Below are 26,697 nucleotides of genomic sequence, written 5' to 3' on the forward strand. Positions count from 1 at the left end.
ATTAACCATTATTAATGGAACTTAGAGAATGCCTAATACCTTCCCTTTAGGTTAGTTGAACCCTTCTTTCGGATCTTTTTGATTTCGTAGACTTTAAAAACAAATCGACTTTAGATAATTACTTTAATAAACTTTCGGTGCCCTAATTCACCGTAAATAATTAGGTGGCGACTCCTTAACTTAAAATAACCCCGGAATTACCCGGATGTTGTAAACTATTTTGACTTCGGTTAAAATAGGGTATAACAGCGCGTATGTTCAAATAAGAATACTATAATAGTTTTTGAAGGTAGTAGTCAGTAGGTAATTGGAATCCAGCTTATTTACTTAAGCCACATACTTCTGCAAAGAAAAGAAAAAAATTTAGAAGCAACTACAAAGGAACAGAAACTCACTCTTTTTATCCTAAGGGATTAGAAGGATCCAGAGGTCTATGCACTTGTTCTTAAAGTTCCTAAAATACAAAGACATAATTCACATTCATAATTCTTTCCTCCATGGGTGTCAGAAATCAAGCCTCAGGCCAAGAAGTTGAAGCAACATTAAGCAAACCATAGTTCTTGACAATCGGAATTTATCATCTTCTTCTGCAATAACAACTTTTTCCTCATCAATATCCTTTGACTTTCTGATCATAATCATTTGATACATGTGAATTCAAATTAACATCTTAATCATGGCGTGAAAAAGTAATGACAAAACAAAGAAGAACGGCTAGTTGCAAATCTTGAATAGTACTTAGAAGATACGCACACTACGGAGCATATACAATCTTTAATCGCTTGACGGATTTTAAAATATTAATGTAAGAAAACCACAAAGAATATTTATACAGTTCAAAATATTGCTCATCTAAATGGATTGTCCCACTCACTGTCTAATTCCTGAAGCTCTTGTTTTTCAAACAAACCCCTTCCTTATGCAACCAATATTTGAAACACTATTTCACAAAGATCAAGAACAGAGAGGTAAAAAAAATTATAGCTGGAAAAATGAATTGAAGGAAACTCTATTCACCTTTGCATGGAGCTTGGTAATTGTAAATGCAACTTCACTTGGTTCTTCCATTAGGTTTAAATTCTAAATTAGTCTCTACCTATTGGGTTGCGTTGACGCTGCAACCCATTAAAACCACCGCTCGCGGTGAACTCAGTCACAATTTTCCTTGTAAACATACACATCCTCAAGTCTTAAATATGTTTTATTATCAGACTTTTCACAATAATGAAATTCTCTAGAAGGATAAATTCTAATTCGGATGGTAGGCATAAAATTGAACTTGAATCCTATATGTATCCAAGTTCATATCCGCAATTCTTAGCATTAATAGGCAGATTTTTTTCTTGCATTCTTCTAAATATTATATAGATCTGCATATTTATCAAATTAATGCCAACGAAAATTATTCATACCCAACATTTAGTAGGTGTCCTGACGCAATGGCTTAAATGCTTAAGTCATTTTTGACAATTAGTTTCTATGAAATTTTTTGACAATTGGTTTCTGATGAAATTTTACCTTGGCATTTCATTCTATAGCACCAAACAGAAACTATGGCAAAGCTCTTGCCGACACCATCATCAACTAATAGATTTGGATAGAACAGGAAATCTAAACCAATAAAGTTAAATATTTACGTGAGTATATGAAAAACCAAATCACAAGTAAAAAAGGAAAACGTACTGCCAATCCGCCGTCGTGTTAAAATGATCTTTTTGCGGCAATTCTGATAAAATTCTGCAACCCCTGCAAAACCCATCAATTAAAGAATAAAATACCCCAAAAATTGCTATAGAAACAGGAAATGCACAAAATTTAACTACAAAATTTAGATTGGAAAAAAAAAAAAAAAAAAAAAAGATGGTTAGGGCTTTAGTCAGTGTAGTTCTTAACCGCAAGTCAGAGTTTTTATTCTCACCCTTGATTACAAACTTTCTTTATCCAAACTTTGTCTGATGGTAGGGGTATAAATAACCAAAAAGTATAACGAAGGATAAGATTCAACAATAAATAAAAGTAGAGGGGTATGTTAAACCCTAAGTCATAGGATTTGCAGTGCAGAACTGATGCAGAAAGCTAAACCAATTCTACTCTAGAATTACAACAAACATGAACTGCACCTTGAAAGATTTTGAACGACGGATGGACGCATCTAACTCTAAAGCCATGGAGTCGGTTGCATCAACTTGGTCCAAATCCATGAAAGCATCACCTTGGCAGATATATCCCTTTAAAAAATCAAATCAAATAAATATTTGCAAGTAGGGATTAGGAGTAGATGAAGTAATTTAATGTTCTCTTCCTAGTTCCTAAATGAATTGCAGAAAGAGAGTACTGATATTATGTAATCATACATTGTATATGTTGTATTTTGAAGTCTAATTGAAGGGGATTGCGACTTCATGTCCAAAATTGGTCTTTTCCCACTTTGCTAGTCGAAATATCAACCTTATGTTTACAGAATTTTAAGGATTGTTCATGAATTACAAATCATACCACTCACCTCTTGTAGAGTCCAGAATTCTTGTAGATTATCATTCCAAACTTTTTTAAAGCAAATCAAATTTCAAACTTGTTGAAAGCGAATCAAATCGCTTTTCTGCAAAAGCACATTTCGAATAAAATTAACCCAAATGATAAAACTGTCTACAACAAATTCCAGAAAATAAAATTTTGATCCTCAAATTAAATTGGAAAAGGTCTCATGAAAAAGAATTGGAAAAGAAACAAACCTTACACACAAACATCTCCAAATCAAAATCAAAACAGAAATTACAGAAAATACACAACATAAAAGTAACCACTTGCTCTGGATTTCTATCGAGGGAGCTTATCCTCATAGAAGAAGATTTCAATCGGTAGCGTGAGAAGATAGTTTCATTTTTTATTTTTATTTGTGAAGAAAAACAAAATAACAACGTGGGTGATAGAAAGTTTTTTTTTTCCCTGATAAGACGTGGCTACTGGGGTTAATTCATATGCTAATGGGAGTTTAGGGATTTTGTAAGTTACCCCATTTTAAAAACAACAAACAAACAAAACAACAAACAAAAAACCAACAACCCACGTACAAAAAAAAGCTTCCACGTGAATTAAATATCAATATTTAATTATTTTTAAATTCAAAACAATAACTAATAACTAATTAATAACTAATCTAACCACTTTTTGTCCTAAACCTATCTGTTTTTAATAATATATAGATGTAGATCTTAAAAAGTATAAAGTCTTTAACTTCACATAATAATATTATTACTATTATTTATATTAGTAAGGATTAATTCAAGTTAATAAGATGTTAACCATGTGTTTGCAATACAATTCATTGGATGTTATTGTATAAAATTTTATTTATTAATATGAAGATGTGAATAGTTTAATTCAAAATTCTAAAATATTTCTACCATAAGAAGTAGGCAGTTTTTCTTTCTTTCTTGTTATAAAGTTTTTTTACATTTTAATTTTCTACAAAATACAATATTATCTAAGCGAAAATAAAATCATAAAATTCATTATTAATTGAAAAATGGGGGCCTCAAATTTTTGGGGGCCTAAAGCAAATGCTTCACTGGCCTCCCCTCAACCCCCTATGTGTGTGTGTGTTTAATGGAGAGGTTTTGAAATGTATATATTGACGTTGATACTATAAAGGATATGAGCTCTTGTGAGTTAGCTACTTAAAAGTAGCTGATAGGTATTAAGTAGTAATGAAAAATACTTTTAGGTGTAGAAATTGATTTTGTTAGTAAGCAATTATGGAGATCTTATTACAATAACATCAGGGATAAAATCGTAAAAGACTCGATTAAACCAAAAGTATTTATAAACTGTAAATACATAAGGTGATCAACATATGAATTTTGGTTGATTTTAATTTGTAAGAACTTGACTTATAAGTACTTTTTGTGTTTATCAAAAGCATAGATAAATCAGAAAGTATTTATAAGTTAGTTTGGTCAACTTATAAATTTAGCCAAATGTAATGGCACGCTCTTTTTTCTAGTAGTTCTTTATGTCATATCCTTAATATAGCAGGTATGTTACACCTACTTATGACTAAATGAAAACTGAGCATTTCATGTTTTAAAAAAATTAAATTTGAAATAGAGGTGTTGACTAATTACCTTAATTGTCTTAAATTAAATTGCACGACAAAACAATATTTGTTTCCCTTCTAGATGTCAAAACAATATTAAGCAAACCGGTGGATGAACATTTAAACAAATCCTAAAATAGAAAAAATTTCAAGCTAAAGCAACTTAAAATACTCTTGTTGATAATGATATCGATCAAACATTAGGCCCAGTTTGTCCATAGAAATAAAAAAAAAAATCACTTTTTTTGGAATTTTGGAGTTAGAGTTGGAGTTGGCCATAGTTTTTGAAATTGTAATTTTTGGTGAAATGTAGTTGTAAAAAAATGAAAAAAGTGAATTTTTTTGAAAAATAAGAGTTTGGAGTTTTGGTATTAGAAAACTTGTAAAAGTAAAAAAAGTGAAAAAAAATAATAAAGTGAATAATTCTTATGGCCAAACGCCTACTAATACGGTAAATAAAAAAAGTAAACCTAAAGTCATCCCAAAGTCATTTACCTACTTTAATTTTGCAAGCGACCTCTTATCTAGTTTAGTGTAAAATGAATGTGCTTTGAGTTATGTCGTGACAGAGAAAGTAACAATCATTTTCTTGGAAGCTCGTGAAAGGCCGAAAAAAGAAAAAATCCTGAGTTTTTTATGGCCAAAATCCGTAGGTATACATGCCTCGCGTCATTCTTGATAAAAATCGATGGGTAATCGAGCGATTGGAATACCGCTCGTCAATAAAATTTTCTGGCAGACCAGTGGAAAACTGGAACAATTTTGGCAACAATATTTCTTTGTTGCATAGACTTTTCCCAACGGTTGTTATTGCAACTAGGGGTGGGCATGACATGGTATGGTACGGTATTAGAAACTTCGGTATGGTAATATTGGTTTTCGGTTTTTAAAAATACTATACCATTACCATACCAAATTAATTCAGTATGGCTCGGTATTTTTAAGTTCGGTTTCGGTATTTTGTGGTACGGTAAATTGGTATCATAGTTTGTTCGATTTCGACTTATATATAATAGAGAATTATGACTTCGTCTATTCGAGAAACGTCTCAATTATATCTCACTAACACCTTACACATGTAATAATATTCAAAAGAAAGTACAAACAATCCCTTTCAAAGATAAATTACACAAAAAGGGCATTATTTCAATCAAGATAGAGTAGTTAAAGTTCCAACGTCTAAACAATTAGTTTTTTACTAATACTAGTTCATATATTTGTTAATAATATAATACTAAGAGTAGTCAAAGTTCCAACGTCTAAACAATTAGTTTTGTACTAATATTAGTTTATATATTTGTTACTATTATAATAGTAATATATATGAATTATGTAACTACATACTTCGGTACGGTATTCAGTATTTCGGTATTTGTTTTATAAATACCGAATACCCAAATTTTTTAAAATGCGTACCAAACACTGTACCGAATACCATAATGTTGAAACTGCGGTATAAAAAATTTCGGTATCGGTATATACCATACCATGCCCACTCCTAATTGCAACAACGTGCAACAACTTTTTTTTTTTTTGGCCAAAAGTACTTTTTGCAAAAATAATCAATACTATGGCAACAAAATTAAATTCTTTGGCAACAAAAAAGTTCTTTGCCAATAATAAAACTAAATTGTTGCCAAATATTAAAATTTTTATTGCCATTTATATACTTTATTATAGTGTTGGTTTAATATTCAACATTCCGTACTTGCATTTGCGACCAATTGCAATCTTTAAATTGATCATCAGATTGTGACATTGCCATTTGCAACAAGCAAATTAAAGTGTGCAAAGTTGGGCAACATAATTCTGTCTCTGCAAGAAAGAGAATTCTTGTTTAGCTCTAGCAGGACAAGAATTCCCCACCATAGTATTAATTTAGAGAGTCCCACTAGTATTAATTCAATACAATTCTATATTTTTTTGAGTTTAAATTTTATGCATTTATAGTACAAAAGAAATTTTGCACGGTTTATCACCTAAAGGATAATTATCAGAGGCAAAGTTAGGATTTAAAATTTATGGCGTTTGAATTTGTCATATTCATTTCAGTTATTGTGTTCCGAGGTAAATATTTATATATATTTAATGAACTTCGTAATACAAACACATGGTCTAAGCAGGGAGGACCTTGTCTTAAACTTACGGTTTCACCTGAACGGTTTTGCTCAAACCCTATATTGATATTAAGAAATTGATTAAATATATATAAGTTTGTTTACTGTGAACCTAATTATTATTGTATATTAATTTAAAGTCCCCGTAGGAATATATATAAACTTCAAACAATTGATCTCCTGTTGCTCCCAAACGCACACACAAGTATACGTGGTCGTACAAGTAATATAGACTATTAAGTCCAGATATCGATCTCACAGAGACTTAGATTCTACTGTCAAGCTAATTCAAATTCGAATAAAACTATTCAAGAAAGTGAAAATCAAGGTGTTTGTTATAACTAAACTAAGACTGAAAAGTAAATAAATTGTGATGGGTGTTTTTGTGACTGAGAGTATTTTGACAAAGACTGTAAGATTTATCATATGAGAGAAAGTTCTAGGGTCATGGCTTTTGACAATTCAGTTGATCTTCGGACAATTCCACCTATTTTATTTACTGGGTTACTAGTTGACGGGTTAATTATAACTTTATGATATTCTTTCGAACTACTCACAAGCCTATAGATGCCTATATCTCTATGGTCATTAGAGGTAACAAGAACACATTTAATTCTCCGTATTCAACTAAGTAGGGCTAACGGTTATATCTCTATCCTCAGTAGCGAAACGATTAAATCGAACAAACTTTATTTATTCTTATCACGGACGTGAACTCCCTCTCTCTAGTGCAATTCACGCACCACAGATAGTGTCTAACTATTAGCCAGATAATCAAACAATTAAGATCAAGAATAAATAAGCAACCCAAAATATGAAAATTTAATTTATAGAAATAGTCGCCAAACCAACTATCATGTGTTTCGCCACAACCCTAGAGTTAAGAAGTTTAGCTACTCATGATTCTCAATGAACAACAAGAATTCATGAATAATCTAGGGTTAAAAAGATGAAAATAAAATAAAATCTAGAGAGAAGGTGTTATGACGGCTTACAAGTCTTGGAATAATCCCAGCACGTCATTAAAAACGAACAAAACATCTATCTATAGTCTAGGGTTGTTAACCAAATAAAAGGGTCCTAATCCTACTTAAAATCGAACAAAATTGGGCATTCCCGCGTTAGCCACGCATCGCGAGTCCAATACGGAGTCTTCAGTGATTTTTAACCCCTATATGTGTGCGAGCCCGCGACGCGGGCTGACACTCAAATGGAGATTCGCGGCTCGGTTTTCCCGTCATGGACTTGCGATGCGGGGATGACACATCTGATTGCCACTCCGTGTTGTATCCACGACGCGGGGCTGGCTCCTAAGTGTCGCAAACTCCTCTCGTTTACTCATGCACATAAGATCACCTCCAGAATCAACCAAAACTGCTCGGTTTCCCGTCGTTTGTCTTCATCGTACCTAAACACATGAAATATAGCGACATAAGCTCAAATACGACTATTTCATCATAGATTATGCGATAAAAGTCTTAAGCATGGGATGTAAAATGACACGAAACATGATATTTGTGCCAAATACCATCTGCCTCTGGGTTTAGCACTGGATTTGTCTAAATATGCATTTAATGTTGTAGCTCTGCTCCTAATAACGACGTGACCATCCATAAAAAGTGAACTTATTTACATGAAAGCTAAGACGGTTATATGTTACAACAAATTAAAATGCACAAATAATCTTTTACACTATCAATACCAGGGGCGGAGGGACGAAGGGCACGAACCCCCTTTGGCTGAAAATTACATTGTTTATATATTATGGTTACAATTATTTTTTATGTATATATAGTAGACGCTGAACCCTCTTTGGCTTATTCGTGTGTTTACTTTTTCATATTTTGAATCCTTTAGTGAAAATCCTGAATCCGCAACTGATCAACACATATAAGTTTTTTTTTTTTTTTTTAAATAGCCAAAAAGTGATTTAAATGCAAGGATTGAACAGAACCAAACATCCTCTGCCCTACTCCATGCCCATTTAATGCAAAAGTATTAATAGTTTCATGTTTCTCTCCCTTTTTTGAGTCTTTCTTACACATTTCCTTTGCCTTATTTAATATTTCCAACTTCTTTTCTTGTTGAGCAGTTGGCCCAATTTAATGCTACTCCTTAAATGAAACAAACATATCGTCATTTTCTACATATTAGTTCCCTTATTTTAAGATTAATTGTTTAGCTCAAAAACACAGTCTTCAAGTCTTCAACATTTCTTCAATCTCTATCACTCATCAAGAATCCCATAACTTCTTAGGATTTTTTTTTCAACCTTTTTTTTTTTCCTTTCTCATCTAGTTTATTTCATATGATGGAAAAGGGAAAATTTAAAGTCAAAGTCAAAATTGAGGTGGATGTTTGAGTTTTCAGACGGATGCATACACGAGATATTGGTGCGGTTCAATGAGAAAACAGTACTCAAGAACATTTTGAGTCTATTTTTTGATTGAGCCGCACCAATATCACGTGTAGCTAAATCTTTAAAGTCCATAAGTCACCATCAAGTAGTGAAGAAGTACAAATTTGTTGCCGTTTGGAGCAATCTTTTGTTCACCGGTAAAATAAAATTAGTTGATCTTGTTGCTTGAACTATTTTGCCCTTTTTTTCTTTTTCTTTCATTTTTGTGTGTGTGTGTGTGTTTTTGGTTAACTTGTGTGTTCTCTATTTCTGTCTGGAAATGTTGCTTTGGCTATTCTAGAGTTAATAATGATTTTGAATGAGTATTCAGACTCAAGATTGAGTCACAAATGATTTTATGTTGATACTTTTACTACTTATATACCATTCCTTATTAAGAGGCTGATGGATACACTATTTGGTATAACTAAACTTAGATATTTTGAAACCATCCCAGTTATCTCACTATCTTTTTGGTACCAGTACAACTCGGCTTTCTTATAATATAAGAGTCACGCGTCGTAATTAGAAGACTAAATATGCATATTGCATAGGACTTGGGAAAAAATCTCTAAACATTTTAATTTACTATTTAAAGATGATGAATCAAGGAAACATGAAATTGAACACATATTTTGTTTGAACTATTTTGTTTTTATTTATCATTTGTATGTGTTCTTATGTCTGTCTGAAAATGTTTTGTTGCTTATTCTAGAGTTAACAATACTGATTTTTCATGAGTATTCACATTCAGGATTGAGTTACTTAAATGATTTCATGTTGTTTCTTGTTCAACTTATGTACTACTTGTTATTAAGATCGTGTCTGGGCTAGCTTACGTGTATGTGAATTAATTGATTATCATAATGTTTGGGTCAACTTACGCACATCTAAATGAATTAATCACCATGTACCAATACCTTTCACTAATACCTTTACCGAATAACTCTAATCGGCCACCAATATTTCAGGAGATGGGAATTAATTGATTTCTCCGTGTGAATTAATTGATTTCTACGTGTATATAATTTTAAATATTTTGAATCTTATTGTAAACATTCTGGCGACATCACTGCCTAAGGCAACAGACACAAATAGATAAACATATATATACACACTAGTGTTTTTTGGCCCGGGCTAAAATTAATATTAAAATTAAATTTGCAATTACTTTTTTTCTCACTCTTTGTGATATTAAATTATTGAAAGATTAGTTCGACCTTTTCTGCAAATTCCTAAAAACTAAAGGCTCTTCAAAAATTAAAATTGCACCCAAAGTATTCAAAAATTGAATAAAGACTTTTTTGTCCTTATTTTAGAGTTCTTTTTAGCATTATTTGTTTATTGAATTTTATTTAGATTTAGCCTTTGAAATTTTTTTGAGATCCAACTTAGCTATAACATCTGTGTGATTAAAAATATCCATTATGAACTATAACGCTTTCTTTCAAAAAGAAGAAAAACAATTTGGTTCAAGAGACATCAATTATATATGCTACATTTATTCTTATGATGAGATGTTAGTAGATGTTATTTTCATTTAAGATATTCAAACTACAATAAAAATATGAAGAGAATTAATGGCTTTTCTTGATATAATTAAATCCTTTTGCTTTCCTAAAACTTATGTGATGAGGACATGACATTTTTTCCTTTTGTTAGTTCATAAATGGCACATTATTTTATAAAATGTACATTCTAATCATTTTTTAAACAAAAGGAAAAAATACTCAAAAATCTTAAATATGATTGCTCCCTTTTGTTACAATTGTTTGATAAGAGCTCCCTCCGTCCCAATTTAAGTATCTTACTTTCTTTGTTTATTTATCCAAAAAAGAGTGTCTCTTTCTATATTTAATAAGTTTTGACAAGTTTTAGACCACAAGATTTAAAAGACTACACACATCTTTAATTTAAGACCACAAGATTCAAAAGTCTCCCTTTATTTCTTAAACTTCGTGTCCAGTCAAACTAAGAAAATGAAATTGGGACGGAAGGATTATTACTATTGCTTGGAAAACTAAAAATTATGTAATATTTAGGCACACAAGCATAAAATATGTCATTTTCTTTAATTATACACATCGATTATAGTTGGAACGATTTTAAGGATTTATTATTGAGGATAATGCATGTGTATATATATATATATATATATATATATATATATAGGGGGGTGACATACTTTAAGTAGTTAACTTATCTATGTAATAGACATTTAATAATACACGCAAAAGTATTTTTAAATTTTAAATAGAAAATATCTAATAGAAACATATATATTACCATTTGTTCGGGTGCTCAATTGAAATAAACCGTAATTTATGTGTTCATTTAAAATTTACTGACAAATTTTTTTTAAAAAAAATATTAAGCCAATAAAGCAATATATAGTACAAGAAAAATGAGTCATATAAAAGAAGCTATAGTATATTCCGCATCACCCTCTTAAGTAGATAAGCAATAAAAGATAACTACAAGATTGAATGTGGAAGAGACGCCTTTAATTAGTAACCATTAGTTAGAATCTAACTTAGTGACTACAGAATCTTTAGATTCCCACTTATAATATAGGGAATTTTACATAAATGACTACACTTTGGGGGTTTAAAATACGCCATAGCTACTTTAATATTTACATTAGTAGCTACGGTTTCCTGGCCACGTATTCAAAAAACTGTTGCCGTATTCATAAAACGGCCTATTTCGTATTCATGAATACGAATAAAAAAATTTCAAAAATTCTTTTATATATATATATATATATATATATATATATTCGTCTAAAACATTCAACTCAAATAGTATTCATCTATAGCTACTTTTACATTGTATTCACTTTATTATATTAAAAAATCGATGGTATTCAAACAACATAAATACAAAAAATATTGTATTCAACTTGTTGCATACAAATTTTTTTTTAGTGAAGGCAGCAAGTAATACACTAAAAACCGAATACATGAAATAAATTTCACTCTATTCATTTGTATACGCTTCAAAATTCATCAGATTCATTTGTATACAAGAAAATAAAATTAACGAATACACTCAAACCGAATACAAATTTGAATAAAATTCTAATTCAAATTCGCCGGATACGGTTATTTCCATCCAGATATGACTTCGGCGGAAGTAGCCTCGTGCCGCCGGAAGAGAGAGAGAGCGAACAACAACAACAACCACGCCAACAACAACAACACGGAACTCAACAACAACAAAGTTAGCGTAGATGTTGGCCATTCAAGATAGAAAATCTGATTACGAATCCAAAAATCAACACGGATCCATACAAATCGAGAATAAGATCTTCAAATCAAACTGTAAATGCAACTTAAAGTAGCTTGGTCACATTTATTAGTTGATTTTCAACGGCTTGAAAAATTGGGCCTCTCCCATCGTGATTCGAGGGCATCTTGATGCATGCCGAAACCAGATGTCATTGCCCTTTTGTTTGACGTTAGCTTCTTAGAATCCATCTCTTTTGAAAAAAGCGTGTAGAAAACAGATTTGTTGTTAGAGAGAGAGCAGACGACGTTAGAGAGAGAGAGAGAGGGGTGGAGGTACGTTAGAGAGAGGAGGAGAAGGAGAGAGAGGAGGTGGCTTAATAAGTGTCATTAACATACAACTTTTAGAAATTATGAGGAGTAATTATATGTTATCATTTACTAATAAATATAATTATCTACACTTTTTACACCATGTAGATTTCCCTATAATATATATATATATATAACTTGACCGAAACCCAACTCCTTCAAAATGGTATGCTGGACTCTCTAATTATGAACATATCTCTTCTAATTCTTACACAACAGTTCCTATTTGGCCCCTTCTTCCTTTCATTGAAATAATGGCTTTCTGGCAATATCCATGGAAATTTCTCATTTCAGAGATATGAAAAAGGTGGTTTTTCCAATTCTCAAATAGTGAATTTTTCAATTCAAAAAGCTATAGCACAAAGCTAACCTTGGGAGTAAAGTGCTGAGGAGGGGGATTTTCAACTTTTTTTTTTTTTAATATCAGTTTGCCCAATCTAAATTGTCCATGCACTTGGCAGACAAATTGTCCATGCAACTTGGCGTATACAAGAATTTGTACTAGTTAGCTGTGTCGGTCTATTATAACAACTCATCAGCTTATATCTGAGACTCGCGTTTGGGGCTGTAAAGGTTCTAAGGTTTTATCTCTTGTCCCTGTTTGATGTTGACTTTATATTATTTTTAAGAGTATAAGTCTATCATTATATCGTTTTTAAATTTTCAACTATTATGTACATATATATTTGTGAATTGTGATTTTTTTTTTTTAAGATGTAGCGGTACCAAATAGACACCCCCCCCCCCCCTTTTTGTATAAGGATGTCTCTGCCACTTCTTTCTATGACGTTTCTGCAATAATACTCTCTTCGTCCCAATTTATGTGACGCTATTCAGATTTGGAGAGTCAGCTTCTTTATTATAACACAATCTTTAAGTTATTCAAAAATAATTTATATATTTAAAAACTACATTAAAAGTACGATAAGTAAAAATTAACAATTCAAAATATTTAAAGGAACATATGAATAAATTGTGGTAGTTAAGTCTAACCAAGTAAATCAAAGGACAAAAATATTACGTAGTACTGTTTTTCTTAAATAGACAGCCTTCTGTTTGATAGCTAAGGTCTCAATCCCACTACAACCTAAAGAAATTTAAGCAGCCTCTGTTTTTTAGCTATTCTTTCTTGCCACTCTATTTCTTTTAAAAAAAATATATATTTTCTCAATATAGCTTCTAAGAGTTTCATTGTTTTTACAGACGGTTGGAGCAAAATTATTTAGGTTTATTGACAAAATTTGTCCCTCAAACGTTTCATATTTGCATTTTCCTAATTAATTACTCCCTTCTTTTTACTTTATGTGGCAATTTGATATATAAAATTTATATAATAAATGATCATAAACACGCGATTTTAAACATGCCATAAATGTGCTATAAGACTTTTTGATAATTTGTTCTTAAAAAACATATAATATTTTGTGCGCTTTAAAAATTTGTTACTAAGGGTTAAATGAGAAATTCAAATTAAATTGTTTTCAGATTTAGAAAGATATCGTAAATTGGAATGAAGGGAGTATTAGAACCCTGTTGACTAAGCAAACTGCAAAGGCAAAGAAACAAGAGAATACAACAACCAAATAGCATCAGTTATTTCCTTTAGTCAAAGGTCATCATTTTTTCCCTTTGACAGAAGTAACTTATAATTTAATTAGAAAGGGACGGACATATATCTGCAAAACTATAGCCATCAAGAATTAGTTAAGATATCACCAAATACTAGCATAGTGTATAATATAAATCCATCCATAGTCCCCGTGATTGTTCGGATTTTTCACCTAAACACCCTTGGAAATTGTTCCATTTAGACATGAAAAAGGTAAGGTTTTTGTATCATTTAGACACGTGTTTCGATTCGACAACTTGTGCTAATCTGCACACCAAATAGGCGCGTGAAGAGCCCAAAAAACAGATTTTTCCATTTTTTTCTTTTCTTCTTCTTCTTCTTCTTCTTCTTTCTTCTTCATTCTTTTTCTACCATCACCAAGCTTACTCCTTTAATGGAGGTCGGATTCGACTCAAATCTGTTACCATCGCTATTGTCGGTGCCATTTCCACCACCACTTATATCTGCTACACCTAATAATCAATCTACCAAAATTCCATTTCAACATTTGCTTCACTTGATTCTTAAAAACACCAAATTGGTAATTGATTTTGTTCTTAATGTTCTCGATTGATTAATTCAATGTTGTCAATTCATTTCTCATATATATCTGTATGAAAATATTCTTACGTATAATTTGCAGAAAACACTAAAAACAAATTAAGTGAACAAAAAAACAAGATTCTTTTTTTAATCTTTTGGGAAAAGGCAAAACTCTTCAACCCTAAAAATTCCTTTTTAATCTTTATCACGAAAACCCGAATAAATTTGCAGATGGGTGTGAACATAATAGCAAGATTTCATCAAAGACTAACAATTGCACAAAAAAAAAAACAAGAAACAAGTTCCCCCCCCCCCCCACCCCCGCGTTCTTCTTCGCCACATGTAGGCGGGGGGTGGGGGGTGCGGTGAGGAAGACAATCAGATGTGGGGGGAGGGGGGGTGGACGGAAAAGACGATGGAAAAGGAGGGGTATGGAGATGAAACCCCTTTTTTTTGTTCTTTTTTTTTTTAATTATTTAGGTGTGTGTGTAATATGGTTTTTTTTTGGGGGTGGGGGTGGGGGGGGGGTAGGGATTTTGTTTCTTTTTTGAAATATTATTTTTCTCTCAAAATTTATTTTTAATATTATTATTTGATCAAACGCCACATGTCGTAACTTAATTTTTCATTTTGCCACGTCATTGGCGAGTGTGTTACACACATTTTACATATTTGGCTGATTATGTAAAAAGTGTCTAAATGACATAGTCGAACCTTACCTTAGGTGTCTAAATGGACCAAGGATTATTTGAGGTATTCAGGTGAAAAATGCCGGACGACACACGTATGGTTGTACCTTTTTTTTTTTTAGATGTAGCGGTACCAAATAGACACCCCCCCCCCCCCCTTTTTGTATAAGGATGTCTGCCTTGCTTCTTTCTATGACATTTCGCAATAACTCTCTTCGTCCCAATTTATTATTTTTTGGAGAGTCAGCTTCTTTATTATAACACAATCTTTAAGTTATTCAAAAATAATTTATATATTTAAAAACTACATTAAAAGTACGATAAGTCACAAAAAATTAACAATTCAAAATATTTAAAGGAACATATGAATAAATTGTGGTAGTTAAGTCTAACCAAGTAAATCAAAGGACAAAAATATTACGTAGTACTGTTTTTCTTAAATAGACAGCCTTCTGTTTGATAGCTAAGGTCTCAATCCCACTACAACCTAAAGAAATTTAAGCAGCCTCTGTTTTTTAGCTATTCTTTCTTGCCACTCTATTTCTTTTAAAAAAAATATATATTTTCTCAATATAGCTTCTAAGAGTTTCATTGTTTTTACAGCCGGTTGGAGCAAAATTATTTAGGTTTATTGACAAAATTTGTCCCTCAAACGTTTCATATTTGCATTTTCCTAATTAATTACTCCCTTCTTTTCACTTTATGTGGCAGTTTGATAGACTCGAAATTTAAGAAAGAAATGATCATGAAACATGTGATTTTAAACATGCCATAACATGTGTAGTTATAAGACTTTTGAAATTTGTTCTCTTAAACATGTCATAATATTTGTGTGGCTTTAAAAACTTGTTACTAAGGGTAAATGAGAAATTCAAATTAAATTGTTTCCAGATTTAGATAGTTATCTTAAATTGGAATGGAGGGAGTACTGGAACCCTGTTGACTAAGCAAACTGCAAGGGCAAAGAAACAAGAGAATACAACAACCAAATAGCATTAGTTATTTCCTTTAGTCAAAGGTCATCATTTTTTTCCTTTGACAGAAGTAGCTTATAATTTAATTAGAAAGGGACGGACATATATGTGCAAAACTATATCTATCAAGAATTAGTTGAGATATCACCAAATATTAGCATAGCATATAATATAAATAGACCCCTTACCTATTTACTTTGAGTGAATAACTAAGCAATATCATTCACTAAAATTTATTGTTTCACTAACCACTTGAATCAGCTTTAACAACAGAGAAAGTGAAAGATGATACATTGTAAACAAACAAATCCTATTCTATTTTGTGTTTGAACTTCTATACACTGACAGCGTAAATGAATTATTGAGCTCCTAACATAACATTCCAAATTGCATTATTGGACTGATATGCAATGTGACACTACATTATGCAAATATGACTTGCATTTATTAAGATTTTAGAATCCAGTAAACAATGGCTGCCTTTGTTCTCTACAAAAATGGAGAAGATTTCTCCACGTCTAAGGCTTTGAAATCTATTTTTAGTCTTTGTCTCTCTCCTGGCACGTCTCTCTTTGTGTAGAGGAAGATCTAGAGCGCCTTCTATGAGTTCAACTGAACTGACTGCTTGTCAGCTCAAAGTATGTATACATATGCAAAAGGAGAAATATATATAATTATAACACGATCACACTTATTCTGGATCCGCTGATTCTAGATCCTGAATTCGCCTCTAGATCGTATATATAATATGTACTCCCGAGTAAAAGAATGTAGCATTTTGACATAGTTATTGACCTATTTTCCTTTAATTAATCTCCTCAGAATGCTGCTTTCCACAGTGCATTCTCTCCCTCACCACACCGGCGATGGACCTCCTTTATACGGTAAACAGACCCGCAGATCCCACTACAGGTCCAGTCGAACGATGCAACACAGATGTTGCCTGCTTGTGCCTTCCACTCACAATCTGCAGCAGCAAGTACTTTCATTTATATCAAATTAGGTGCATACAGATGAAACTAACTACTTTTTTAAGAACATTTTGCTAGCATTAACTAGCATGGTCAGGCATCAACAGTCACACGACTTAATTTCACATATGGTTGCTGAACTTTACCACTACAAAGAAAAAATCTGGAATTAGCTACTAGCTTCGTCGCTATGTTGCTCATAGCTAAAAGAGTTTTTTAATAATCAGTGGCTAAATAGGATTAGCAACGGATTTTGCTGTTTAGCTATTGAATTTGTCCGTCGCTAATTTTTTTTTTTTTTTTTTTTAGTAGTGAAAGTTGTGGTCGTGAAACTACTTTCATCACATTAAAGTAACTGAATTATGTGTAAATTGCTCAAAAAATGCAATGACTCAAAGGTAGTGATCATGCGTGAAATTAACTCCGGTCGCACCACATGTAAGAGAAGGTACTGATGTTTTTTCAGTTGAACAAATATAGCACCAGAACCTATCAATAAAGGCTAATTTTGAGAGTACTTGAAGCAGCGTGTTAAAATCCTCCATTTTCTCTGGCTAATTGAATTTGTTCTCAAAGAAAACTTCCCAAAAATAATTTTCCAACTTTTAGCATTACTGTTAAACTTCCAACATTTCATAGCCAACATTTGAGAGGTGGAGGAAAGCTCATACTGATATCACATCTTAACCAATCAATACAAAAGAAGTTATCAATTCATATAAATCGCAAAGTGGGAAATGTCCCCAAGAAATCCAACAAGTAACTAACAATTATGTTATGCAGAGAAAAGGATGCTTTACCAGGTGGGGTTCCACAACACAATCGGCGATCATCTATATGTTGCACATCAAGTCCAATAAACCAAGCTCCCAGTGACACATCCTCATTGGTATACTTATGTAGTACATCCCTTCAAATATCAGAAGATTAAAAAAAAAAAAAAAAAAAAAATCCTACGTTGCTCGGACTCTTCAAATATACTGACGAGTGTGTGTCGGCTCTTGCAAAAGCTACGCACTAGAGGATTCGAGCAACATAGGAAAGAAGAACTACTATGCTTTTATTAGAATTATTAAAAAAAAGATACTTAACTGGTTTTCGGATATGTAAGTGGCTAAATCTTTCGAAATGGCATATATTTGTCCAGTAGCATGACGAAAATACTTGTCTCCGAACTTCCAATATTCTGGTTCATGATATCTTACACCCCTGTAATTGAAAACAATAAGATGTTAAAAAAAATTGAAATTTCAATATTCAATTTACAGAAAAAGGTAAATGTCCTTACTTCCGAGAAAGGACAGGACCAGATTTCATGCATCCGATATATATACGTGGTTTCTTACGATGCCTTGCTAATGTTTCCCCTAGTGTAGCTGCAACAGAAATACCAAAAAATAAGCTTGCATTTGCAGTAACAAGTCTTAAAATCTTTATATGCTAAGGTGGAGAAATTGTGATAAAATTTGGTTACCTATATTGACATGAACATCATCATCAACCTTAATGTAATACTCTGCATCCCACAAGTTAACAGCTGTGGCAAAATAAGTCTTCGTCTTGGCGGACAATTCAAGATAACCCTCAATATGATCCTGTTAAAGGAAGCAGAGTGATGTATCCTCTTTTTATGTATAGCATAAGTGAATGATTGCAGTAAGTACTAGAAAAAGTATTACCAGGCGCAAGATATCACCATGCTTTTTGTCCTCAGCTTCAATAGCTCTGTCTAATATGCCCCCTAACGTGGCACTGCACGATGAGTTTACAGCTTATAATTAGACAGCACATTAAAAGTTTACGTTGCTTATGAATCTAACACAAGATTACACACAATGTCCTCTCAGTCGTGTCGGATCCTCCAGGAATGCCAACTCAAAAAGCTATGCATTTTGGAGGATCCGCAACAAGTGTGGATTGGAGGATCCAAGCAACACAGAGCTAAGAAGGAGATAGCATGTTTGTTTGTGGATATTTTAAATCTTGGAGAAAAGTTCCCAGATCCAAATTATTTTACTTTTCTCCTATTTGTATTTAGTTTAATTTCATCAGAGTCCAACATGATTTTGTTCCAAACTTTGAGAAATATTGGCAAAGTTTGAGGTAGAATTAGGATATGTGTGCATATAATTTCATCATACCAACAAAGTTTGACCAAAGTGATAAAAATGTCCTATCTACTTAATTACCACTTTTAAGAGAAGGTCTAGTTAATTGAACAGAAGCAAAATACAAATATAGTATATGATTTGTGCAATTTAAATTGTTTAGCAGAAGCAAAATCACCCACCCATGACCAATGACGAAGCGAATGATTACTCCTTTCTCTTCTTCCAGCTTCCTTCGTTTTTCACCTGTTTCACCATGTTAAATCAACAATGTCAAATATCAGACAAAGCAAATGCTCAGCACGAGACGGCAGATGTATATGTGATGTATATTAAGTACAAATATACATTTAATATACATATTGTATACTCAAATATACATACTGTATTATATTCATAATCAGTGTGTGTTTTGTATATTTTGGCTAGCGCTCATAATATATTTCGGCCGACGGGCCAAAAATGAAAAAATCCTTTAAACAAACTAGGAGGGAATAAGGAAGAGGCACAGTCAAAAGAACCTTGTGGCATCCATGTAGCGCGAATTGAATCCCTTCTTTTTCTGCTACTAAACGCGGTATTTATTCCTACCACCATAAAATATTTTCTTTTTCTTCGTGATTCGCCCTTGTCGATTCCTTCTGATATTGGAACCCTACTAAGAATCGACTCTTGTGCTGCCTTTGCTGCAGCCAACTCCATCTCCAAATTTGAAATTGTTTTATCTATTGTCCTGTATAAGATATGCAGTTATTCATCAGCATTTAAACTATCTTTATCATATCTAATGCAAAGTTTCTGTTATAACTTATTACTGCCTCCGTCCCAGTTTATGTGACATTTCAATCCTTTTTAGTCAGCCCAACAAGAATGACACCTTTTATATTTGGTAACAATATAACTTCAAACTTCCGATTTTATTCTTGATGAAATGATTTATAGCCACAGAAATTTCTATGGCTTATTTTAGACCATAAGTTTTAAAGTCCTCATTTTTCTCTTAAACTTCATATCCAGTCAAACACTTTCAGGGACGGAAGAAGTAAAAAAGTAAGAATTAAATAGAAAAGAAAGCGAAAGATGACGAGAAAAACTCACTGAATAGCATGATGTGAGTTAGTAACTTTCCCAAAAATATCTTTAGATACCAGTTTTATATCTTTCTGCTGAAACTATTAAACAAAAAAAAAGAAAAAAAAGATCAAAGTTAAGATGTTTGGTTTCAACGGAAATAAAAAGGATAGGAGCTTTTGTTTAGAGAGATGATTTTCTATTTACATAGAATTAGAATACTCACAAATTTTGTAATGCAACCTTCTGAAACTAACTTCAATCTTTCAGCTTCAACGGTAGTTGTTCTTGTAATTCCACTTTTTGTTTCAGAAATAATCCACATTCTGCAATTAATATATGCTTGCATTATTGTCAAATTATAATTTCTCGTGAATAGATGTCCAAAATATGATCATTCTGTGTGATATTGTAAAGCTAGAGCTAAAATAATTTTTATCGTATAACAGGTAACCACCGATAATAAGTAGGATTAGAAACGGGAAAAATAGGCAAGTTACCTGCTACAACATATTAAAATATGCTTTCAGTTACTCCAAATTGCAGCAGCCAGCAATGAGTTACTCAAAAGATATATAGTAAGGACCAAATTATAAAATGTAAAGTAACATCATTCAAAAGATAGTTGAACCTGAATCAACTAAAATCTAGCAAAATCAAACAGAAGAGACCTATAAATGTCAAATGATAGTGGTACACTACAATTGACCAGCACCTAAAGTGTAAGAAATCAAACAAGGTTCTTCAAAATTTAATCTTTCTTTAAAAAAAAGTGAATAACTTTACCTGTTTGTGAAGATCATTCCAGCACAAAAACTCCCAAGACAAAGAAAAAGACTCCATTTTTTAGAAACTACACTTCTTGAAGGCCTTTCTGTTACTCCTCTGTTCTTGGAAGTCATTTTTCAATAGACTTAATTCTTCAGTGGATCAACCAACAACCTTTTTAACAAAAAACCCATATGCATAAACTGAACAAATAAAACCAACAACCTTTCCTTATATGGGCCGGGCTTCGCACCGCGCGAATCACCATTAGTCGGGCTCTAAAGCAAATACTAGCCAAAATCAAAGACACTCTCAATCAGAAGTTTCGTGTTCCTGCCCCAAGCATATGAAAAAAATCCTTTTAGGCAGCACTTCTCTCTAATAGGCTAGGCCTTACACGGCGGGAGTCATCATTAGTCGAGCTCCAAAGCAAATATCGAGTCAAATCAAAGACATCCACAAACCAAGAAAGCTATAATTTTTACAGCAAAAGTGAGTCGTAGGAACAAACTTTGAGGAAGATATGCAGTTTATAGCAAGAAGGTATTTAGCTTATTATTACATGTTTCAGGAAAAAAAGGGTGAAGACAATGAACATCACAGCTACTACATGTACCAAATTTACCAAACTGTCCTTATCAAGATTGAGGACCTTTCTCCTAAAATGAAATTTGGTTCATGAATCATGAGGACACTGTACCAGTTTTTTACTTCAGTGGCTTACATAAATGCCTTCTTGAATGGTCAATATCAAGGGCAAAGATAGCATAACTCAGTAACTTTAGTTTAAATATTATAATTATAATATGATTCATATAATATATATAAATAATTTATTCAGAATATAGTAAATAAATAAAAAATATGATTCATAAATAAATATTTAAATAAATAAAAAATATGATTCAGAATTCATAAATAAATATTTTGAATTAAAATCTCTAGCTCCGCCTCTAACATATATGCTTGACAGTTGCTTTTGAGTGATTGGGTAATCAGAAGAGAGAGAAAAGTTGAAGGGAATCTATAACATTTTGACATGTGTAAGGAGATTATAAGCTTTGGTGTCTGTCAGAATGGAAAATTTCATCTAATACTACAGTGTCAGTGTGTGTGTTTTGTACTTTCATGTTTTGCTTAAAATCTACTCTATTTAGCACTTCATACTGATTTAACTAAGCAGTAATTGTTTTAGGTAGAGAAAGTGACAATCAAGATTAGGGAACTTCTTTTTATACTCGTGGTGTCCACGTTACACACATCTTAACTAATTTCATGAGGTACAGGTATGAGATACTTCTATCCATCAAGGTCAGGAAATATGAATCACAGGCGAATTCAGAAATTTAAGAGGATGGGTTCACCATCAGGGGCGGAAAAGTGCTCGCTCGAACCCCCTCGACAAATGCACACTATATATATGGTAATATTTTTAATTTTTATGCACATATATAAATTTTGAATCCCATAAACCCAAGTCTAGAAGTCGGCTAGGTGCTTCAAAATTTATCTTGAGATTCCAAGTTTAAGTCTCAAGCACTACATTTTTATTTGCATTACAAGAAGGAAAATGAAGAAATAAAAGGAACAGAACGTGCAGCAAAAGGTCAGCAGGGATTCAATCCCTCAACCTTGAGCAATTGAGCGCGGCATCTAACCAATGATCTATTCAATTTAGTTTGACCATGTGTTCCTTCAGTTAATATTAGATATATTTGTAAGAATTATAAACATAATATATCGAGTTTAGTCGGGTGACCATGTGTTCACGTAACACATTTTTTACACATAAATTCGCCCCTAATGTGGACTACTAAAACCTCATGATTCTCAATCCATTTTATTAAGCACTAGGTCACTCCCTTGGGTGCAAGATTAGGGAACTATGTTTATTTTGTTCTGCTTCAGATGTTGTCAGTTATATATCTCTACTTTATTGAAATCTTTTGTAGATCTTACTTCCTTTTCCAAAAAATTATTTTCTTAATTATCTGGTGTCCTGAATTTATTAGTCCGGCTAATAAAATCCGGCCAACATAAGGCTTATGAACGGAAAATCGCTTTTAAGATCTGATTGGAGATTTTTCCATTCTCAATACTTGAACCCGTGACTTCTAGTTAGGGTTGGAGGAATTCCATTCATCGGCACTAAACTTTGGTGATTTAAAAAAAAAAAAAATACTGTTATTTTTCACACATTAACATACATTTATATTTACTTTTATCACTATGGTGCATATTTAGGCGTTTGGAAATAAAAACAACAACAACAAACATAACCAGTGTAATTTCATAAGTGGGGTATGGGAATGTAATCAAAAGATTTGGTCAAAATAAGTTTTAAAAAAATTGAAATTGAAATTCTATTTGGACATGTATTTCACTTGAACATAGTTTGAAGTTCTCTTAGTAGGAAAAGACTTCACTTGAAAACTGACTGAATTGACAATAAGTTGATCTAGTCAGATTCAGCTTCAAAATGTTGTTAAAATTGAACTTTAAAAGCGAAAAGTGTCACAAAAAAGCGGGAGCCTTTTAATATGTTACAAAAGAAATACTAGTACTATTTTTATTTTCAACTTGTTATTACTGTTGGGTTATATATACTATTAACCATGTGTTTGGATATAGTATTTATTATAGAACAATTATTTATTCATTGTTTAATAAAGAATTAAATAGATCATGTACTATATGTGTGTCCTTTACTTATATAGTAGATGATTTGGTCAAAATAAGTTTTTAAAAAAATTTGAAATTAAAATCGAAGATGGAAATTGGACAAAGCCAAATGATTGTAGCACAAGATTAATATAAATCTTCATTATGGGAACGGTGTACTTCTTGTTAGTACATTTTGTATGTATTGAACGGACCAATAGAGATAAGTGTTTTTGTCGAATATATAAAACAAATTCTCTAGTTCATTAAATGTCTCTTGATATAATTATTATGATCAATGTGATTTGTTCATTATTTTGATTTATTAAAAAAGATTGCGGGTCTATGTATTCTGGTAAATTGGATAATGGCAAATTACATTTGTGAAATAATAATTAGTTGATAGATGTCTTGACTTTGAGATTGATGATACTAGCTTTTATGGATGCTTATAAGTCTCATGTACGAAAAAGATTTTGTATCTACATGATGTCGTTATAAATATAAAGGATTAAATTAATCGATGAATTAAATTGTCGATAATTTAATTTATTTGATTGAGTGTACGTAATCTTAACATGGGGAGTTAAATAAGTTTTTAATGAAGGATTTCGAAATTGTTAAAATTTAGTGGAATAAATTGTGTTAAAATTTAAAAGCGAAAAGAGGAAAATAAAAGGAAATATAATATCCTTGGTGGGTTAGGAAAGGGCTACGCGTTTGGCTAGGTTTTAATATGTTGTACATAAAGAAATACTAGTACTATTTTTATTTTCAACTTGTTATTACAGTTTTAAATTTGTAAGTGTTCTTTGATGAAAAATATGGCCATAGAGCTTTGTCGTCATTTATAAATTTTAAAGTCTTAAATATTCCTTTTTAACGAAAAGAAACACAAACTACCCATTCTGATAGAGTTTTAAATTTGTAAGTGTTCTTTGATTAAAAACACTAAGGTTTCTATCATTTATAAATTTTAAAGTCTTAAATATTCCTTTTTAACGAAAAGTATATTTCTCATTCTGATAGAGACATTAAGCCAAATTTAAATCATTAGACTTAATAATAGTATATTTCCCTATTATATTCTTTATATTCATTGATTGTGAGATGGTTGGAAGCACACAAAAATTGAAGTGAACAAAGCATTGAACATAGTGAAGCAACCCATTAAATGATTAAGAAGAGTTGGTAACCGCACTGAGTTTTTATTTTTACTTTTACAGATACCAAAATAAGAGTGAGTGACACGTGGTCCTTGCTGGTAGCCAAGAACATTACGGTGAAAGTGACAGACCTCTTCTATGTTTACATGAATTGTAATACTATGTCGATAGCTCAGTGCACTAAAAGTCTGCCATACGTAAAAATCTGGTGAACTAGATCCAACTAAATTGTTACCGAAGTTATTTTCACGGCAAGAACCTGTGACATTCTAGTCATACAACAATAAGTAACAATTTCTTATGGGTGGAGAAGCTTCCCATCGAAATAAGAAAATAGTCCCTCTCTCCTACTAGCTAGTTACATCAATTTTTAAATATAAAAAAGTAATGAATCCTGATAAACAAAGTTGTCAAAATCGGTTCTATTTATTTGCAAATGTATAAATTAACCAAGTGCTGTCTTGTTTTTAGACGTAAGAAGGGTAATAAAGACAGCATCACAATAGACCATACTATATATTAGTGATTTATATGTTGACCTTAATATAAAAGAAAGAAAAAACTAGTTTTGGCTGTTGTAATAAAGGGGGACAATTAATTGTTCTTATTGTGGAGCCTGTCACTTCTCCACCATGGAATGAGAATATGAATTTGAGGGACCTATTAGTTATTTTTTCTATAGGACTTGTATGTAAAATAAAGCCACCTTATAATTGAATTTGAATGTAATTACACAACTTGATATATTTATCTGATCAAATAATGACTTGATCAACATGAAATTGAATATAACTTAGAGGAGCAATTACAGTTTATAATTCTCAATGAGAGGTAAGAAATTGGTAGTAATTATATAGTGTAAGTGCATTTGACTTTTCAAATTATTTCTTTTTCTATTTTTATTATTTCTTATATACGCGTGTATTTGTCACACATTAAATCTTATTTCATGTTCATCTTATTTATTTTTTTAAATTTGCTAAAATAGGACCCGTTTGGCCATAAGAATTATTCACTTTTTTCCGGAATTTTTTTTCAAAAATTAGCGTTTGGCCATGAAAATTCCAAATACAACTTGAAGTTGTATTTTGAATTTGAAAAACTTATTTTTCACAACCAAAACTTGTTGAAAAAGTACATTTCAACAAAAAAAAAAAACTATTTGCAAAAATTATGGCCAAACACTACTCCAACTCCAACTCCAAAATTCCAAAAAAAAAGTGAAAAAGTTTTTAGTTTCTATGGCCAAACACCTACTAAGAGAAGATCAAATTACAATTACAACTACATGACATTGGATTATATAATTACTAGTATATTATGTAATTATTTGACTAAATAATTACACAACCTAATAATTGTAGTTTCCGAATAGGGCCTAAATTATCTATTGCACTATGCTCATGCCAAAAAAAAGGGCTATATACGTGTGGCTTATCAAGTGTTCACTTTTTGGAACTTTTCTTTTTTCTCTTCATTTTTCAGTTCTTTGGGAAAAGAAACTACCCTTTAATTATTTTGCATGTGTGATTAGACCACTCCCATTATCTCACTATGTTAATCAATTTAATAAGCTACTTATTAACAATCCTATTAATATGCTATTACTATTTCCCCTTTCTTCCTATAGAGAATAAATTGAGGCTCTATAGAGTGAAATAGAGATAACAATGCATATTAAGGAATGTTCTCCATTAATCCTGTGGTTAATTTTGGATCTAAAATGATTAAAGTTAAAATTATACATCTTCTAAAAAGCCTTTTAGGTACATGTTTTTTTGAGTCGTCTGACATCTCCTAAATATTAGTGACAAGTTACTTTTTTTTTTTATTTTCGTTTACATCAAATGGGGCATTGAATTTTAGTCTATGAATTATTTGAAACATTGATTTTTGGGCAGCAAGGAACAGGAGATTTTATTGGTCG

At 31.8% G+C, this 26,697-nt stretch overlaps 1 protein-coding gene and 1 long non-coding RNA gene across 4 annotated transcripts; both read right to left on the reverse strand.

Annotated features, from left to right (window-relative positions):
• Positions 1-242: 242 nt before the first annotated feature.
• Positions 243-3,007, reverse strand: LOC132031111 (uncharacterized). 2 transcript variants are annotated; one of them, XR_009408169.1, is made up of 5 exons: positions 2,733-3,007; positions 2,355-2,599; positions 2,121-2,228; positions 1,280-1,746; positions 243-587 (listed from the first exon to the last, which is right to left on the reverse strand). It is a non-coding gene; the product is annotated as an uncharacterized LOC132031111 (long non-coding RNA). The 2 variants fall into 2 exon arrangements; XR_009408170.1 differs by having other exon boundaries at positions 2,504-2,599; positions 2,733-3,005.
• A 13,669-nt stretch (positions 3,008-16,676) lies between these two features.
• On the reverse strand, positions 16,677-21,484 carry LOC132031112 (probable beta-1,3-galactosyltransferase 2). Of its 2 annotated transcripts, none has more exons than XM_059420979.1 (11): positions 20,962-21,484; positions 20,402-20,501; positions 20,203-20,270; positions 19,626-19,837; positions 19,287-19,350; positions 18,676-18,748; positions 18,471-18,591; positions 18,285-18,372; positions 18,089-18,205; positions 17,797-17,906; positions 16,677-16,992 (listed from the first exon to the last, which is right to left on the reverse strand). In XM_059420979.1, exons 1-11 carry the CDS (start codon positions 21,075-21,077, stop codon positions 16,844-16,846), a joined length of 1,218 nt encoding a protein of 405 aa, XP_059276962.1. In that variant the 5' UTR covers positions 21,078-21,484; the 3' UTR covers positions 16,677-16,843. The 2 variants fall into 2 exon arrangements, with proteins under 2 accessions (XP_059276962.1, XP_059276961.1); XM_059420978.1 differs by having other exon boundaries at positions 20,203-20,276.
• Positions 21,485-26,697: the final 5,213 nt, after the last annotated feature.

Source organism: Lycium ferocissimum, chromosome 9 (genome assembly GCF_029784015.1).
Source record: "Lycium ferocissimum isolate CSIRO_LF1 chromosome 9, AGI_CSIRO_Lferr_CH_V1, whole genome shotgun sequence".
Taxonomy (NCBI): domain Eukaryota; kingdom Viridiplantae; phylum Streptophyta; class Magnoliopsida; order Solanales; family Solanaceae; genus Lycium; species Lycium ferocissimum.